Below are 17,271 nucleotides of genomic sequence, written 5' to 3'. Positions count from 1 at the left end.
TTTAAAGAGACTTCAAAGCTCTAGTGATTTTTGTAACGCCTTTCTTAATTCTGTGTTATATACTCTCTAAAAAGGACACGGATTTGAACACAGTTTTTTCTCAGTGCGCATTTCTTTCTCTTTTTCTCTGTCGTTCCATTTGCCAAGCATCTTTGCCATCTTTGATGGGCGCATGCATAAACAAAATGCAATACAATACGCGGCATGGGAGCTGTACAACGTGCATTATTGAAAACCTCAGTGGCCCCGAGCCACGCCTACCCGGTTTTCCCCACTTTTCCTCCCTTTTCCCCGTTTTTTCATCCTTATCCATCTCGTCGTCCCTGCTTGTGAGCCCCGAAAGGAGGCGCAGGGCTTGGCTTTCCTGGGCTCGGTTTGGTTTGGGTTGGTTTAGGTCTATGGCTTTGGCTTTGGCTTGGGCTTGGGCTGGGCTACAGCTTCGGCTTTTGCCGTCACCGCATGTCCTTCGCTGCAGAGAACAACCCCCTGAACAGCCATTTGTGCCCACCCAGTTCGTTGGCATTTGCCAGGCTACGCATTATGGTCTACTGGATGCTGGTGCTCCGCCTGTTCAGCCCGGCTCCTGCATGTGTCACATATTGCACAGGCTGCAGCTGCCGTTACACATTCCTGGGCTTTAGCTTATGGCTGACTGCTGCAGCATTTTGCCTTATTTTTTCCATCTTTTTTGCATTTTTTTCTTTACCAACAAAGTCGAACAGCGTTCTGATAAGCCGCTTCAAAAGAGGGTTTTACATATGCCTCCACTCCTGGGGTCGGTTGCATTTGCATTGTGGCTGCAACGCCTTCTGGCCTCCATGCTAATACATTATTGAACATTGTTGGCCCTGCGATGGTGTCAGCTAATACCCGTCGTCGTTGCAACTTTTATTGCATATTTTTCCTATATTTTTTTCGCAACTCTTCAACTTTAACATCATGTGGCCCCTTGTTGCAGAGTGTTTGGGGCCTGCACAACTTTATCATCCATCTATCATCTGGTTTTTGGCCCCAACTCTTCCCTTTTTGTTGGCCACTTTGACTGCGCACACACATATGTGTGTGCAGAAGCAAATTTCCTTTGATGCTTTTAGTGTCTTCTTATTAAAAAGTTTTTAATCTTATACCGAAAGCTTTTTGTTCCATGCGGATAAGCGGCATTCTCTCCCAACTCCTCCGTCTCTTTGCTGCGGAAATGAGCCGGGCGGCATAGCTCTGGAAAAGTTTTGACTCGTGGCTCACTTTTCTCTTCGTTTCGTTTGGGCATGTGTGGAAATGGAGGCGGGCGGGCGGACACAAAAATGGGAGTGGCAGAGGGAGTCTGCATTGTTGACAGAAGTTCCGGATGCTATTAGAGGTCGTTTAGTTTGCGATTAGTTGAGCCAAAGCTAGTTGGAGCGTGTGATGGAGCGTTCCTCGCCGACGAACGTGCCCAGCCCAAGTTTTCGCCGAAAACTTTCCGGAAACAGTTTTCTTTTTGGCCATGCCTCTTCTGAGTGTGCAGGGGTGGAGTGGGAAAATGCATTTAACAGAGGCACATATAAATTGAATTTTAAATAGTTCAGCAGAGCGCTTAATCATTTTAAGAAAATTAAAGCAGACTAATATGTACATAATTTGCGTTCTTTAAAAAAATATTTCAAATTTTTCTCTGCCGTTAGCGTATAATTGTTTGTTGGGTTAATTGATCTTGACCCATGATCCTGCCTGCCTTAAATTATACTTCTTATGACACAGGAAACGCATTTAATCCGATTTGCAGCTTTATTAACAACGGAATGCGGCTCAATAAGGCGCCGGATGTAACAGATATTTTCTGAACTGCAGAAGCTTTTAATTTGCGTCGCATAACGCGCGGAAAGAACGGAGAATTGTAAAGAGAATGGCTTAATCCCAGAACAAACAGGCTCCTCTCCATGGCGATGACTTAAGTCAACAGAAAGATTTATTTCCGTTGGAAAAGCTGCGAGAGGCTGGATGCGAATGCGAATGCATAAATCCAGTCAGTCGGACTTTACGACAATGGAACCTGGGGAAAAGTCATTCAGCCGGACGGATGGGAGGACGGACGAACGGAAAATCCTGCTGCACCAGGCAGCCATTTTGTCGGATGCGAATTAACATGTCTGGGCTTTCTGGCTTCATCCACGCACACACACACGCACACACACACGCACGCCCCAATGCAACTACTGGCCCCAAATAATTTTCAGTTTTGTAGTTTTTATACTGCATGTTTTCCACTTCACAGGATTTTATGTTCCACTTCGCTCGCACTTGGCTCAAGTGTTGGAAAATACAATTGCCTGGGCGCAGCACACACGCTTTTCCCACACTGCTGGAGCGAGGGAGAAAGTAGTAGAGCGAGCAAGAGGAGAGAGAACATTTCCGCATTTTTTGTTTTCTTTGCCTTTGTTGTTCTGTTGTGCCGCCGAATGTTTTGCCTTTGGTAAGAAGACAATAACCCGTAGCAGTGTGCGAAACTAGCTTTAGTGTGGATGTCGAAACGACTACCCTATATGGCCAGGATATAGGACGAAAAGGATTGGGAAACGGGTCTGAGCAAAAAGCCACTTGTTCCACTTTCAATTGGAGTAACTTTGCTTTCTACAACTCAAAATGCTTATGGCCTGAATTATTTTTGACAACTTAGTGCCAGTGCCCACCACTGTAAAATTGTTATAAATTATTATAAGGAGCTCTGGTATTATGAAGAAATTTGCAAGCACCAACTTTAAAAATATTTACTGAATAATATTTGGTCATCGATTCCCTAAAAATTAAAATTTTACTACCTTCATGTTTATACTTAGAAAAATAGGCTAAATATCATGTGGCTAACAAGCAATAGTAACTGTATTGCTCTTTAAAAATATTCTTTAACATGTGATCATAGTATCTATTACGTTTTTTATAACCATCGTCTATAAAAATGGTAATTCAAAATTCCAATTATTTTGTTTTAATTTAGAAAGTTCACGATTAACCTTCCTTATTAAAGTAGAGTTAAGAAATCTCGAGTCCCAGTTTAAGTCATTGTATCTTCACCATGCCCTTGTTTCGCAGATGTGAGGGTGCTTCGCACGTTATTCAGCCCCAGCTCACTTAAGTGCTTTATGCTTTTTTCTAATTTTTGTCGGAGCATTGTGCTGTTTTTCTCTCCTCTCATTATTGTTGCTGTTGACGTTGCAGGTTGTTGCTCGCCCAACAATGCACTCGGACTAAACACTCGTCCGATCCCGGCCCATCTGCTATCCACACTTGCTGCTGCCTGCCCCCGCTAAGGGCACTCGCTTCCTGGCCATTTTGTAGCTAAAAAGTATCAAATGCTGTGATAAGGCAGGCAACCACAAAGCCAGATGCAATCAACACTCGTCTGCAGCCTAAGCTGCAACATTCGGGTCCAGAGGCGACAGTGTGGCAAATAACTGTTTTCTTATCCCCAGCACACATGCCTGAAAACTCCGCTCGAGTGTGTGACAAGTTTTCCAACAGCTTCAAAACAAATTGCAGTGGATTTTATTTTATTTTCTGCCATTTCTTGCCAAAAAAAGGAGGGAAATAGGAGGACCCCCTTGCAACACTAAGTAGCTGGAGGATATAGGAATAATATCGTCGTATAATATAATGTATGTATGGAGAGGAGAGGCTGCAGAGAGAAAGAGTAAAATACAGATATATATCGCTGTGTGTACTTACAACTGTGATGGGATAGAAGGGATTTATGATGGTGAAGAGTAGAATGTGATTTGGCCGTGTAGTCTCGGGACGCTTTCTCCGTAGGTCGTCATTTGACTTGTTCATAAGTGCTTGCTGCTGGTTCTGTTGTTGTGTGGACTGTAAAAATATGTACACAAACACACATATACGGATAAGTATCGGGCTTTGTGGTGACGAAGAGTTTAACAACAGACTTATCAATATATACTAAATAAGACAGGCTTTTTCGTGGTCTGAGCGAGTGTTCAGTGTTATTTTAGTTTATGGTGCGGCTCTCGGTTTATTTGCCCTGAGTTCAGATTGGCGAGGACATAACTTCAGTTGCAGTTCATTTTCGGTGAGGTATACTTTTAGACCATAAACAATAAATTACATTTCATATAGACACCTTCCTCCGTTTCGATACTTTGCAACCCCTTACTATGACAAACTAATTTATTTAGTTTTGTTGAAAAATAAAACCAGTTCTTTTCATTGTATGTACAATGACCTATCAACTAGTTAATCAACAAACAAGTTTAAGGAAAGAAAACACTGCCAAAGTTCTGCCTGCCAATCAGATTCAAAGGAATTAATGAATACATACATTACAAAAACCATTTTAAGGTCTGTAATTATACGCTTTTACTCGCTAATGGTGGCTACGACTCCCTTTTTTATTACAGTTTAGTTAAAGGTTTGAATCAAGGCCTGAACATTTACTCCTGAACATTTTTCTCTGACTCAACTACTTCATGGCCCGATCGCTTACGTAAAAGCAACCGAATTGATTTTCTGCACTAATGGCATAATTTAAGCCAATGCAAAAACACATTTTCCATGGCTGGGTGCAAAAATCTAAGTCAACGCAATATTTGCACAATTTTTTCACGTTAATTGACACTGTCACGGGGATACGTTGAATGCTCAATGTCCGAAATTGTGGAAAAGGCAGCAGTATGGTTAGGCAGACCAGCATTTTGGGTCTGACTGCAGGCATTGCTAACATAATTTCCGCTTTGTTTTCGGTTAGCTGCTTTTTTTAAATAAATTGCGGAATTTAGGTGAACCATGTTCATGTCACGTTCGAGTGTCAATCAGCGACGACAACTGCCGTGAATTTAAATATTTCGAATATTTTCCGCAGACGGGCAGGTGTTTTGGCCACTTGGTCTTGACACCAAAAGTCCCGTTGATGCCTGCACTAATTAAGTCGGTACTTAGGAGGTGGTAAAACTTGGATAATTTGTAATCATTACACGGGTTTTCCATCTACCATCTAACAACAACACCTTGACATTTTCTTAACTTTTCCAACAGTTTGCTCGCTCGTTTTTCTAGCCGCACTAGCATTTCCTTCGCTTATACAACTTGAACAACTAAAACATGTTAGCGGCGTTATTGGCAATCCACCAGCTACTAATTACTATTAAAGTTAATCAACTTTTACCGTAGTTGCGATTCAGTCTCTGCAATTATTTCATTGCTGACTTGGCGTACTTTAAACATTCGCTGATGCATTTTGATAGAAATTAAAGGAGTGGATTCCACTTAGTTCTCGCACTTAACCCTATTTTTATATTGCGAGGCGGCCTGTTGCTACCTGAGGCTTTGTTTCCATTGCCTGACTTTTGCAATTAGGTTAATGGCTCGCCTTTGTGACGCATTTTTAGATGCTTGTGCAAGTTCTGTGTACGTATTAAAAATACAAATATGTAAACATTAGGTCAAACGCTGAACTGCAAGGAACTGCTGACCTTAGCTTTATATTTGCAATTGAGTAGAATAATGAAGAGAAAAGATACATTTAAGAAGCGTTTTAGACAGATACAAAAGCCGCTTTTATCTGAAAATACCCAAACACCCGGGGGTTTCTTTCGGTAAATACATAAATCCAAATCACTTTTAACGACTTCCCGATAGCATCAAATTCTGAACTTCGTTATTCGAATAGGATTATCCAGAGAGTGTAATTGAATACCAAATACCAACAGACAGCTTCCTGCCACAACGTCCTTGTCTCAACTAAGGGTTAATTCAAATTTCAACAACTTTGACGCATACAAAGCGATTTGTGTGAAAATCCGAGGAAAAGAAAAAAAACAAAGAGCAAGCGGCACGCCAGCAGGAGGAAACATTTGTTTTCTGTCAAATTTGCCTTTAATAATAATACACCATCAACATTTTTCTTTTCCTTTCACCTCTACCTACCCAGCTCTTATTCTTGATTTTTTTAAGTTTCTACCCCCGCAAGGGAAGAGAATTCTCACAGCATTGGAAACTGTTGATTAAATTTCATAAGAACAACAAACCTCCATACTAAAATGATTGATTGACGGATGGATGGATGGCTACATAGATAGATGAATGGTCTTATTTGTGGGGATTGGTCCTAAGTGCATTGAGCCTCTAGAATAAGAACCGAATGATTTGCCTGGGTCTCTTGCTTGATTTTTATCTTTCCCATTTTTTAAATTCGCTTTATTTTTGGTTAAAAACATTTGAAACATTTTTAGCACAGCGGCGGACGGATTGAAAATAGCCTGCAGCGGTGTGGCAGTGTCGTGGCTGCATACCGCAACGCATTTCAGCTCGAACCGCAACGAAATGAAGATGAATTACCCACAAAATTTCACCGCAACAACATCACTTCGCCGGTCTGTCGGTCGCTTGGTCGGTCGGTCCATGCAAATTGCGAATTGCAAATCACAAATAAATTTTGCTTCGAGAAATTTGCACTCGGTCGATCAAGCGGTCGCTGCTGCTATAAAGTGCAGCCTCAGCCAGCGACATATCCACCAGATACAGATACGTAGGTACAGATACAAGTGCACAATATAAATGCGTTTGCCAAGAAATCCACGCAAAACCCAAAAACGAAAAAAAGCAAAAAAATATATACAAAATACAAAAATCAGAGAGAAGGAAAACGATGTGTCGCCGTCATGAAGATGAAGATGAAGAAATTGCCGCTGGGTTGAGTCGCAATCGCAATGAACTGCAAGTTTCAGAATCACAGATAAAGAATCGAGGTAGTAAAAATAGCAGGAAATATAGCCAGATTCAGGCAGACAGTCAGAAGGAGAATGACAGTCTGCGAGACAGACAATTGAAGTATTCACTGGCATTTGCCAAACCGTCCTCGCAAGGATTGCCTAAAATGCAATTTGCAAACCAAAGTTTGAGCAGCAAATATTTCAAATTGATCAGGAAATCTTCACGCGAGGAAAGTCTGAAAAACTTGAGATTCAGCAGCTAAGTTGACTTTAAACTGGGAAGCCCTAGTTGGACGTATGGTATGGTGCGATGTGAAATTGTACAATGAAAGGAATAAGTAGAAGCGCAATTTTAAAGCTCTAAAAAAGCGGCTTGATTTTCATAGTTTTATGTATTATACCATACCTTTAAAATCTGCTTGATTTTACAAATTGATAACCTGAACATTTAAGGCTTATGCTACTAACCATGACAAAGGGCGTATCTTAATCTGAAACCAAAGCCATGACATTTCTTTATGCTTTACAAATCATTTTGTTATAGACGTGATGGTTATCTGTAACAACTGTATGAAAAACCTTTCATTTTTGGGTCACATCGTTATGAAATAACTGATAAGGAAATCTTCATGCTTCTCTCCCATTTGGAATTAGACAAGATGATCCATTTGCAGCATTTGCTCAGCCCATTTGCTGCTGTCCAATGTCCCAGGTAGCTAATCAAGAACTTCCCCCGACAGCCCCAGAACTGTCCATCTATCTCTCTAGCCGGCACCCATATGCCGGTGTCCTTCATTTCTGGGAGACTGCGACGGCAGCTTCATCATCGTCTTCGCATCGCAATTCCTGCCTTCTAGCCAAAAAGAAAGCCGTGATCTGCAGAGGGAAATGTCTGGCGACAGCAACATGAGGCGGCATTTGTTACTCGCAATTAGATGCACTGTATTCTGCCAGCAGACGGGCGCACTCCCGGCATTTCCCGAATCCCCCGAAGAGCCCCTTTCGTCTTTTTTCTTTTGGTGGCAAACGAAACGAAGGCCCGCAAATGTCGAACGAAAATTGCACACAAAATGCAATTTACAGAATGTTTTCTTCAACGTTCGCGTTGCGAAATTTAATTAAAACAGCAGCCACAACAACCACAATGAAATTAAATGCTGCAGATCAGTGAGCGACAAGAGCGAGTGCCGAGATCCGCGGTTTGTTTTGGGCCAGGCCAAAAGTAAGAACATCAAAAGTCCAAGTCAAGTGGCCCAACATCAAAATGATCAACAGAAGGAAAGGCACAGCACAGGCCAAATGGATTTACAAAAATGCCATCGAAAATAGTGAAACAATGTGTAAGTTATAAACAGGCTGGTCCGCACACTGCACTTGTATCTCGTATCTGAGCGATATACATTTCCCAACGGCCCCGCTACTTGGGCGGCAATCAATCATTTTGGCAAAGACAAACCTTTTAAACTATATAATATACACATGGTTTGGACCCATCCGCACACCCCCGATCGCATGCTATTGGCATTGCTCATCGGCGTCATCATCATCACACCGAAATTCTGCGGCCGCAAACGTCAGAGATACATTCTCATGAATGACATAAGTACTCGGTAAACACATTTCTATGTTTCGTATCTGTATCTGATTTGTTTCGAAATCTCTTGGTAACAAACGGCGATTGCTCTATTCTGTTCCGCTCGGTTTTGTTCAGTTCAGTTCTCGTTCCTCTACATATTCAGGCATCGGCCATTTGGCCAGATCTCTTATCTCGGTTAGAAACGCTCATTAGTCACAGCGGGTGGTGGCGTTTTCTGGCTGGGGGCAGGGCCAGAGCACGTGGAGCATTGAAAATTGTCATTAGTTCGGCGTTTGATTTTTCCGTGCTGTGGCTCGTTGTCTCCGCTCCCCTCTGTTTCCCCGCCCATATCGCTGACGTGTACAGCGAACAATTTGAGAAAAGTAAATTACATGTGCTTCGCTTTCTAATGATTTTCAATTAGAACCTGTGGGCACTAGCCCACATGAAGAGATTAAGGCCGATGAGAAATTGTCTGGTCTACTGCTGTGGAATTAAATGATCTCTCTAGGGTTTTTTATCAGCTTCTGTTTATAATTTTATGTTTGATAATCGCTTTTTATATAAATTTTTGGATTTCCTTGTTCAAAAAATAATTTCTGGTAATATATATTTTTATATTTATATTACTTCTTTTTTTAGCAGTCAAATCTGACCCATCTAGAGTTCATAGAATTTTTAGCATCATGATACATAAGCTTTTGACTGAAGAATAAGTTTAGGTATCAAGGCAATATATAAAATCAATGATATTTACCAGATTTGTGTCTTATCTAATTCCCCCTTACAATTTTAACGTGTCCGAAAATTGACTTAATTGCAGCGTGGCAAAGCCCTATTCTCGGCAAACATCTTGAGCATTTTCCCGAAGACAAACTATTGACGGGCCAGACACCCACCCTGCGCAAGCAAAAAGGAAGGAAACACGGCAAAATGAGCCATAAATCCATCCATCTTTTCAACAAAACTCTGCCGAAGGCGGAAAGTTCTTGCTGCCGCTGTTTGTTGTTTGCTGTTGATTTGCGTTTTCGTCATTTTAATGTCAGTTCACTTGACGTGCCAGGGGATATGGCAACAAACTAGAGATACTCACACGGGCAGACAGGGGGACAGATGGACCAATGGAGGGATGGAGGCATGGATAGATGGACGGGTGGATGGGTGGAGGGGCCGACTGACTTGGGCCTGAGGTCTGACCGCGTTGATCACTTATGACAACAGTCTGCTGCCGCCGATGCCGCTGCCGCTGCCTCTTCGGCCGTGTGCATGTAATTTATGTGGAAAATTCTCTCGGGCGCTTCAAACATAAAACAATTTTCATTTTCATTTCCCCCTTTCGACTTCGGCAGCTTCTTGAGGACTGCGCGCAATTTACGCGCCGCTTTTCATGTGAAAATCTTCACTAATTCGTCTGTTTGGGGTTCTCGTTTCGTCTATTCGTTTTCGGTTGCTCTTTTCATAATTTTTTATTTATGGAAAATGCTTTTAAATGCGCATAAAAATACATGCAAGGTAACGGGCTGGGCGTAAGCGGCAGGAAAACAAATTTGAATTGAGGCTGAAAGTGATTGCCAGGGAGCTACCAAAAACAATTCAGGAAATTACCTGAAAATGCGGCCAACCCTTCGGGCTGGCCGTTTAATTAAATTTAATTTAGTAAAACTAATTTCAATTGCGTAGAAACACAAAGTAAATCGTACATGCATGAGGAAAAGATTAATTTATATTTCTGTTTAGCGGTCTCCTCTGGCAGCCGCACATCGGCAATTGAATTAAATGTAAGCAGAAATGTCAACAAATCTCTGAGATTTTCACGCAATCTCCGACTGTCATGTGGAATGATGTAGATGGACAAGAGAGCCCCCTTGAGGGGCGGAGGTGGTGCGGGTGGTGCTGGTGGTTATGGGTTCTGGCGGTGCTGGGAAATTGGGTAGACATTCCTGGCTGGGCGTGCACAATTGAAATTTTCCTCATTGTGCGGCGAGGTGTTTCGATTCCTGCAAGAGTCTGCGGCATCCGACAGTTTTCGACGGGCTTTGGGTTCATTTTCCTCGTTTTTCGGTTTTGTTTGGACCTCGGCTACGTCAACGACTAAAATATTTGCGCTATTTTTCTTACTTGACAATTGGCCGGCCGGGAAGCGCTGACAAAGCAAAACTAATCAGCGCGATGCGTAATCGAAACCACCTCGTCGACGGGTTGGGAAATGTTCAACGAAAAAGTGAAACTTATATAAGGCTCGGGCACGTGCCCGACCCACATAGCTCCTCGAGTGGACCGCCAGAGCATATAGAATAATACTCTTAAATTATTTCTCGATCCTTCCAGCGGAAATTCAAAATTTAGCGTTTGATCTATTTTACAACGTGCATGACGGGGAGCCGTATAATATCAGTTCTAGGCCAAATGCCAAAAATCTATATTTGCGGCCGTTGGCGAAATAAGTGTCTGGCCGATTTAACACGAGCATTTATCATTTACTTAATGAGCAGTTAATAAGCACATCGGAAAATTCGCAATTAAATGGCCCGCATCTAATTGGGGACTGAAAATAGCTCAATCATTTGCACTCAATGGGCAATTTAGTACAATTCGAAAAAGTAGGAAAAGAGATAAATTAAATAATGAACATAAATAGTTTAAGATACTCTTTCTGCCGCAAATATGTCTCAACGCAACCATCTTTGCACTTGAAAAATATTAGATAAATTATTATGTTTCCCTTAGCACCTCCACTTGAAGTGGTAAACCTCGCACTTGGCGCACACTTCCCAAGTAATCCCCAAAATAACTTTATGTAGTGTTCGGCCAAATTTATGGCCTCAGAGAGCCGGAGCAATTGCAGTGCGATAAAAATTTCATTTACCAACTTTTCCGGCAAACAGAATGCCGAGCAGCTATGGCCACCATAATCATCATCAACACCACCTGCGACGACGACTAGGCAAACAAAGCGGCATGAACTCCACTCGCCGGGCGGGCGACCACGCCCTAATCCCAGTTGGAAGGTGGGAGTGCGGGGGCGGGGGCGGCGGATAAGAGGAGGGATGGAGCCATTCGTCGGCTCTATTCAAATGTTTACGTTGGCCGCGGAATCTTCATCGTCGTTGGCGGCCACTAAATTAACGAGTCGCATCGTTTGGCCAAGGAGCCACATCATTACCCATTTCCCCGCCACCGCCAATCTCTTTTGGCTCACGGAGAGGAAGGGGATTGGCCCAAAAGGTGTATGCAGAGAAACTTCACTAGCACAAAACTAACTCAAAGGTACAAAAGTTAAGATTTTTTTAATATACTGAGTTATTTACAATTTAAATGTTTTCAAACAATTAGTTAATGTAAAAAGGTAAACTTGACTTATACTAAGTTAAAATGGTAAGATAATAAATACGTTTTTCCTTATTTCTATGCAGTTAATGTTGTTTTAAAAAACGATTCACTACACCTCAAGTTCCTAATTTCTTTCTCTGCACCAGCTCACCCAACGACATCGGCTACTTTAAATGTGTTAATCATCAAATAGGAAAATAAAAGCGAAACGGGAGCTGTTTGTGCAAGCAGAACACAGTGCCCCGCTGAATCACACCAACGAGAAGGCACCACCCACTGCACCACTTTGCACCTGACCCACTAGCACTCGTTCGCTGGCACAGAACTGAATCGAGCGGATCTAAGCAAACCGAACCGTGCTGAACTCGACAGGCATTAAATATTTGTCAGCAGTTTGCCAAAGTTTGCCCCCAGGTCTGTCTGCCTTGCTGACAAAACCCATCACACCCCGTCCAAAACCACCGGCAACACCCCCTCCGAAAGACCAGCTCCCCCATTTTCCCCCGCTTTTCACCTGTGAGCGCAAATTAACACATGTGGCCGGCTGAGTTGTTGTTTTCACTCTGTTTTCCTTGTGTGCAACAGCATTTTTCCAGCTTGTGTCGCTGTTATTCTTATTGTTTTTATCAATATTTAAACACATTTCACTTTGTTTTTGCTGGCTGTCTTTGGCCTTTTCGGTTTAGCGTGTGCGCTACCATTGACGATTTACTACTAAGCAGCCCACATGTTTAATGAATAGGAAAGCACAACAAAAAACCCACTTTTAAATGGAGCTAAGGTATGTTCAAATTCGTCTGAATTCATGAATCGGTTTAATTGCCAAACTGTTTTACTTAGGGTTTAAGTTCTGCAATATTCCTATTAACACTTACAGATCTTAAGCTTGAATGCTTTTCATCTGCAATTTAAATGCCTTTTAAAGTCTTAAATTGTGCTTTTACAATTTTTCCATCTGCCTAAATAACTTTCAGATATTTTACGCTTTAGCACTTCTGGCTTTCATCTCACATGTCATTTGAATGCAGTCAAATCAGAAATAAATTAAATCGACTTTCTTTGTCACCTTACTCGCTCAGTTCATGTATTTTTGAGATATTTTCCCGTAGCGTGGAGGAAGGTGAACTGTTCTGTTTGCTAACCCCAGTCCCGCGCTTTGTTTTCTTAGGTGTTTGCCTTGTTTTTTTAGCCGTGTTCAGCCCGTTGAAATGTGCTATCAGTAGCGAAATGTGCCAGGGAACAATTTAAATATTTCACGATAAAACGCGAAGGCAGAAGAGGAAAGTGGAATTTTTCGTTGGCTCCCATTGCGTGTTTGGTGTGAACGAACTGTCGCTCATTTTGATGCGCTGTTATTTCAACAATGCAAAGTGCGCTACATAAATAAATGAAATTGAAGTATTGTATCTTTTTATCTCGTTTATATGGAGCAGGAACGCCATGGCATGGTTGGCCGAGCGTTGCTATCAATAGCGCGCTATATCGCACACAATAAAACCGGGCTAAAATCATTGTACATTGGAGCCAGTTGGCCAACTGTTATTTGATTATCAACGGTTACGATTATTTCCGGCTCCCATTAACTCTCAGCCACTCTGTGGCGGCTATAAAAGACACACTCGACTCTGGATTCTTGTTTGCACTTTCTAATCTATGATTACCATTGATGAGGCCTCCAATCGAAGCGCACTAAATCACAGAACGGCAATGAAGTAGTTTGTCTTAAAGCCACATACCATAAATTAAAGTTGAGTCGGGTGGCAGGAGATATCAGTAAACTTACCTGCAAAGAGAGATAAAGAGAGAAAATAAAATAATTAGTGCATTTTAATATTTTTATAAGGTGGTTGCTATTGGCTAACGTTGTACATATGAAATATTTATAAATTAAGAGTATTTATCAACCGAAGCACTAGTAAATCACTGAAATATTTTGATTAACAATTCATTTAAAACCATTTAGGACGAAAAATTAATGTTTATGACACAGAACAAGGGCAACGCAGCTTTTTAATTCCTACTGCCCTTCGGCATTAATAACTTTATTACGTTTTTATTTAAATCGTTTCAACAATATCTATATGGCAAGAGATGGAAAGAAAAAAATGGGGACCCGCAGCCAAGCGGTTCGGAAAAAACATCCGCATAAATTACATTTTTTAACCAAAGTTTTTCTGCATTTGCAGCAATAATAAAATATCCGACGTAGCAACAAAAAATTGAGCTCTGTCTGGAACCACAAGAAAAATAAAAACCGCGAATAAATATGTAAAAAAAAAAAAAACAAAATCGAATGAAACAACAAAAAATAAATTTAACATGGCGTCCTACACGTGCTCGCTAAACTCTTTTCTCAGTGTTCGTGGATGAAACCCGTGGAATTAGTTTATTGACTTTTCATTAGTCAATTGACAACACATCAAAAGGAAAATCAAATTATCCAATAACCCAGCAATTAGTTCTGTGATTTGCTGCAAACTTATTTCGAGAACAATTTAAATTGAGTGCTGGTTATGATTCAAATGTCTTCAAAATTATGTGTCACACATCAAAGATTTATGAGGCGAGCGGCAAACCGCAGATGTGCAAAGCAATTAAAATGTGTAATGAATACGTATAAAAATACTTTATTTAGGCTTCTAATTCTTGGCATCTTAATTATGCAAATGGAATTGTATTTTATTCACTGAAATCTCAGCCGTTTAAAGGCGATAAAAATCGTTGTCTGTATATAAATCGCTTCAACGAAATGCAAACGAAATTCCAACGCTCAGGCCAGGGAATTGGGTCAATACATTTAAGGCACGAAAGAGGAAATGCAAACGCACAAAAAGATCGGGATTGTTTGGATACATATCCATATAAGTACCTACATATACGTGGGCATGGTTATATGTATATAAAGGCATGTACTGAGAGAACCAAAAAAAGGTCGCTAAAAACTCGAAAATCGAATCCAAAAGGCACGAAAAGAAAGCCACAAGCTCGAAAGTCCGTAACGACGAGGATTTGCGGTTAACCTCAAAGAAAAATAGATAAATATTTAGAAGATATTTCAAAATTATTATTCAAAAGAAACATTGAAAAAATTTTAAACAAAATATTATTAAAATGCAATTTAAATTAGGTGAAGGGAAAAAGAATTTAAAAAGTTCTTACTTTAAAAATTATTAATGAAAATATTTGAAACATTTTTAAGAACTGAATAAACGATCCAGTTTATGCACTATGTTAATTTTCTTCAATCGGTTGGACTACACGCAATTCTTGGGGCGTCAATGGGTTAACTGCCACCGCAGTTTGCATTGCATTTCTCATTCGATTTCGCAAAGCGCAGCTCCAAAAAACGTGTTTACACTCAAATACGGATCGGGGGGAGAAAGACACACAATTATATATAAATAAGGCCCAAACACCGTTAGCAACACATAAAGAAATAAAAATAAACGCCAGCGAATAAGAGAACGGAGGCAAAGAAAGGCCTACAAAGAATCGTTGGCACGACCAAAAAATAAATAAACGCGAAAAAATGGCAAGCGCAAATTCATCGGTTTTGCAATGCAGACGAGCGGTGCACATGACTGACCGATTCCCGATGCCCGATTCCCGCTCGCATTTTCATACGCTCTCACGCGTCCGCCGCCCAGCATTTCGTTTCTTAACGTTCATTTTTAACGCTCGAGGGTTCTCGAAGCGCCCCGCTTTTGCCGCTGGAAGCGAGCTTTAGAAGTGCAACGTTGCATTTGAGATGCTCACGGGCTTAATGGCTAACGCTATTGCAACTGTTTTGCACAGTCAAGCTTCCATACCTTGAACTACTAGCACTCCCATAACTTTCTAAACCTTCAGGCACTTTTTGATTTTCAGTACCAGATACTATTTTCTGTAATTTTAAGATAAAAGATACTTGTTACACGCTTTAAGATACAATTCAGCGGGCATAGGGATGTGCTCTACTCGTTCTCTGCCGCCACACGAACAGTGTGGAGCTGCGTTCTGCACACACATATTAAAAAGAATGCCCCGTAAAAATAAAATACTCAATAATTGGAAGAGAACATAATGAATTCAATTTTTTTACTTATACAACAAATTGTTATTCCTTTTGCAAGCAAGATGCTTTAAAATCCCTTTTAAAATGCTGCTAGAGTGGAATTTTTGTAAAAAGTATCGTGCAGAATTTCAACTGTATCTCAAGCGTCGCGCGATTGTCACTCATACAGACAGACATTGACAGACACGCACATTTAATTATATTTTGCGCTGTGTTGTTGTTAATTTAGTGGGTCAGCGAAATTATGTTGTTGTTGGCTGCGCTTTTGTTATTGTTATCTGGCTTGTTGGTGCTGCTGTTCTGCCAGCGTTGTTTGCCTCGTAACTGTTTCGCGGCTGCGCTTTTCGATTCGCAGCGACTGAATGCGCTGCAGCTGCGCAAAACTGGATTTCAAAAGCAGCAGCCACAACAATATGGAGAACATTTGCAGTGAAGGTAAACCGGCGCATAAAAATAAAGAAAAGCAAAAAGATACGCAAAACACGGACTCTAAAACTGCATTGATTCGGATATGCTGCTGCACAAAACACGTTTTCGAAGAAAAAACTGCAGCGCTGCAGTGCAAAAATTTCCATAAAAGGTGAAACATTTCGACAGAGAGAACAATTTTGATTTTGGTCAGGCTCGGTTTAACCTGTTTTGACAAACAAAGCTAAAGGAGAATTTGCCAACTTAGGATACTCATTTTTTGAAGAATCAATCAAATAATATCTCTGAAATGATTTATTTTGATTTGTCTAGAGAAATAACTTTCCAACATATCAAAACCGATATCTGTAAAGGTTGGGTAAGCCGAAATCATGATTAAATATAAATTGGGGTTCGACATAAAAATGTGTATACGAGAAAATATACAGTAAGATACGTCCATATGGTATTTTGAACCCATATCGTAAGGTGCTCTAATTGTTTTATCGGTGCAGAGAGCGTGAGACCCACAAGAGAGGGAAGAAAAGAGAAAATGTGAGGGAGAGAGTTCAAGCACCTGCCGAAAAAAGCGACAAGTCCAAGACGTCGGCTACTACAGAACAACCAGCCTCAAAAACAATTCCATTCGGTTTTTTATCTATGTACTTAACTGAAACACAGGGAGAAGAGGAAGAACCCGCGTCTGTCGGTGGCGTATGAGCAATTGAGTAATTACAATCGACACCGTGGGCCACGCTGGAAGAGCTACCCCGAAGATAAGCAAAATAAAATGGAAATATCAACAAATTCCAAGCGCTTTCAAAGAGGTTTGAGAGCAATTAAATGCTATCATAAACATTTCCTTCTTTTTTCGCTTTGGAAAGAGAGAGAAGAAATGTGTGGAAGAAAGCAAGCAGCGCGGGAGAACGTCCGCAGTCGGAAGAAAGCAAGAAAGGCAAAGCATTTCTCGACTTTTTCTTATTTTCCTTCATTTCTTTGCATGCATGACTTGACGGTGGCAAGTCGATGAGTCAAAAGCGGCCGAAATAAAATTGCGCGCCAAAACAGCCAAAAGAAATGAATGACAATACAAAAGGGCTTTCTTGCAAAGAGGATTGTCTACGGGTTAGTGATTAATTTGGCAAGCATGCTGAGGTGGTAATTGGAACACAAATACAATGATAGCCAGATGAGATAGTCGAGATAGT

General features: G+C 41.0%; 1 protein-coding gene across 17 annotated transcripts in view; it reads right to left on the bottom strand.

The window, feature by feature from the left end:
- The window catches only part of LOC108026588 (heterogeneous nuclear ribonucleoprotein L), a 103,839-nt gene that overhangs the window by 72,809 nt on the left and 13,759 nt on the right, over window positions 1-17,271 (bottom strand). For all 17 annotated transcript variants that reach the window (XR_001768268.3, XM_044092578.2, XM_044092579.2 and 14 more), the window contains exon 3: window positions 3,700-3,837. Coding sequence is in view for 16 of the 17 variants with exons in the window: in XM_044092578.2 (XP_043948513.1) it covers window positions 3,700-3,837 (138 nt within the window). In the remaining variant the exon portion in view is untranslated. The remainder of the gene's footprint in view (window positions 1-3,699; window positions 3,838-17,271) is intronic.

Source organism: Drosophila biarmipes, chromosome 2R (assembly GCF_025231255.1).
Source record: "Drosophila biarmipes strain raj3 chromosome 2R, RU_DBia_V1.1, whole genome shotgun sequence".
Taxonomy (NCBI): domain Eukaryota; kingdom Metazoa; phylum Arthropoda; class Insecta; order Diptera; family Drosophilidae; genus Drosophila; species Drosophila biarmipes.
The sequence above is the reverse complement of the archived record's forward strand: the minus strand, read 5'-3'. Positions and strand labels throughout refer to the sequence as shown.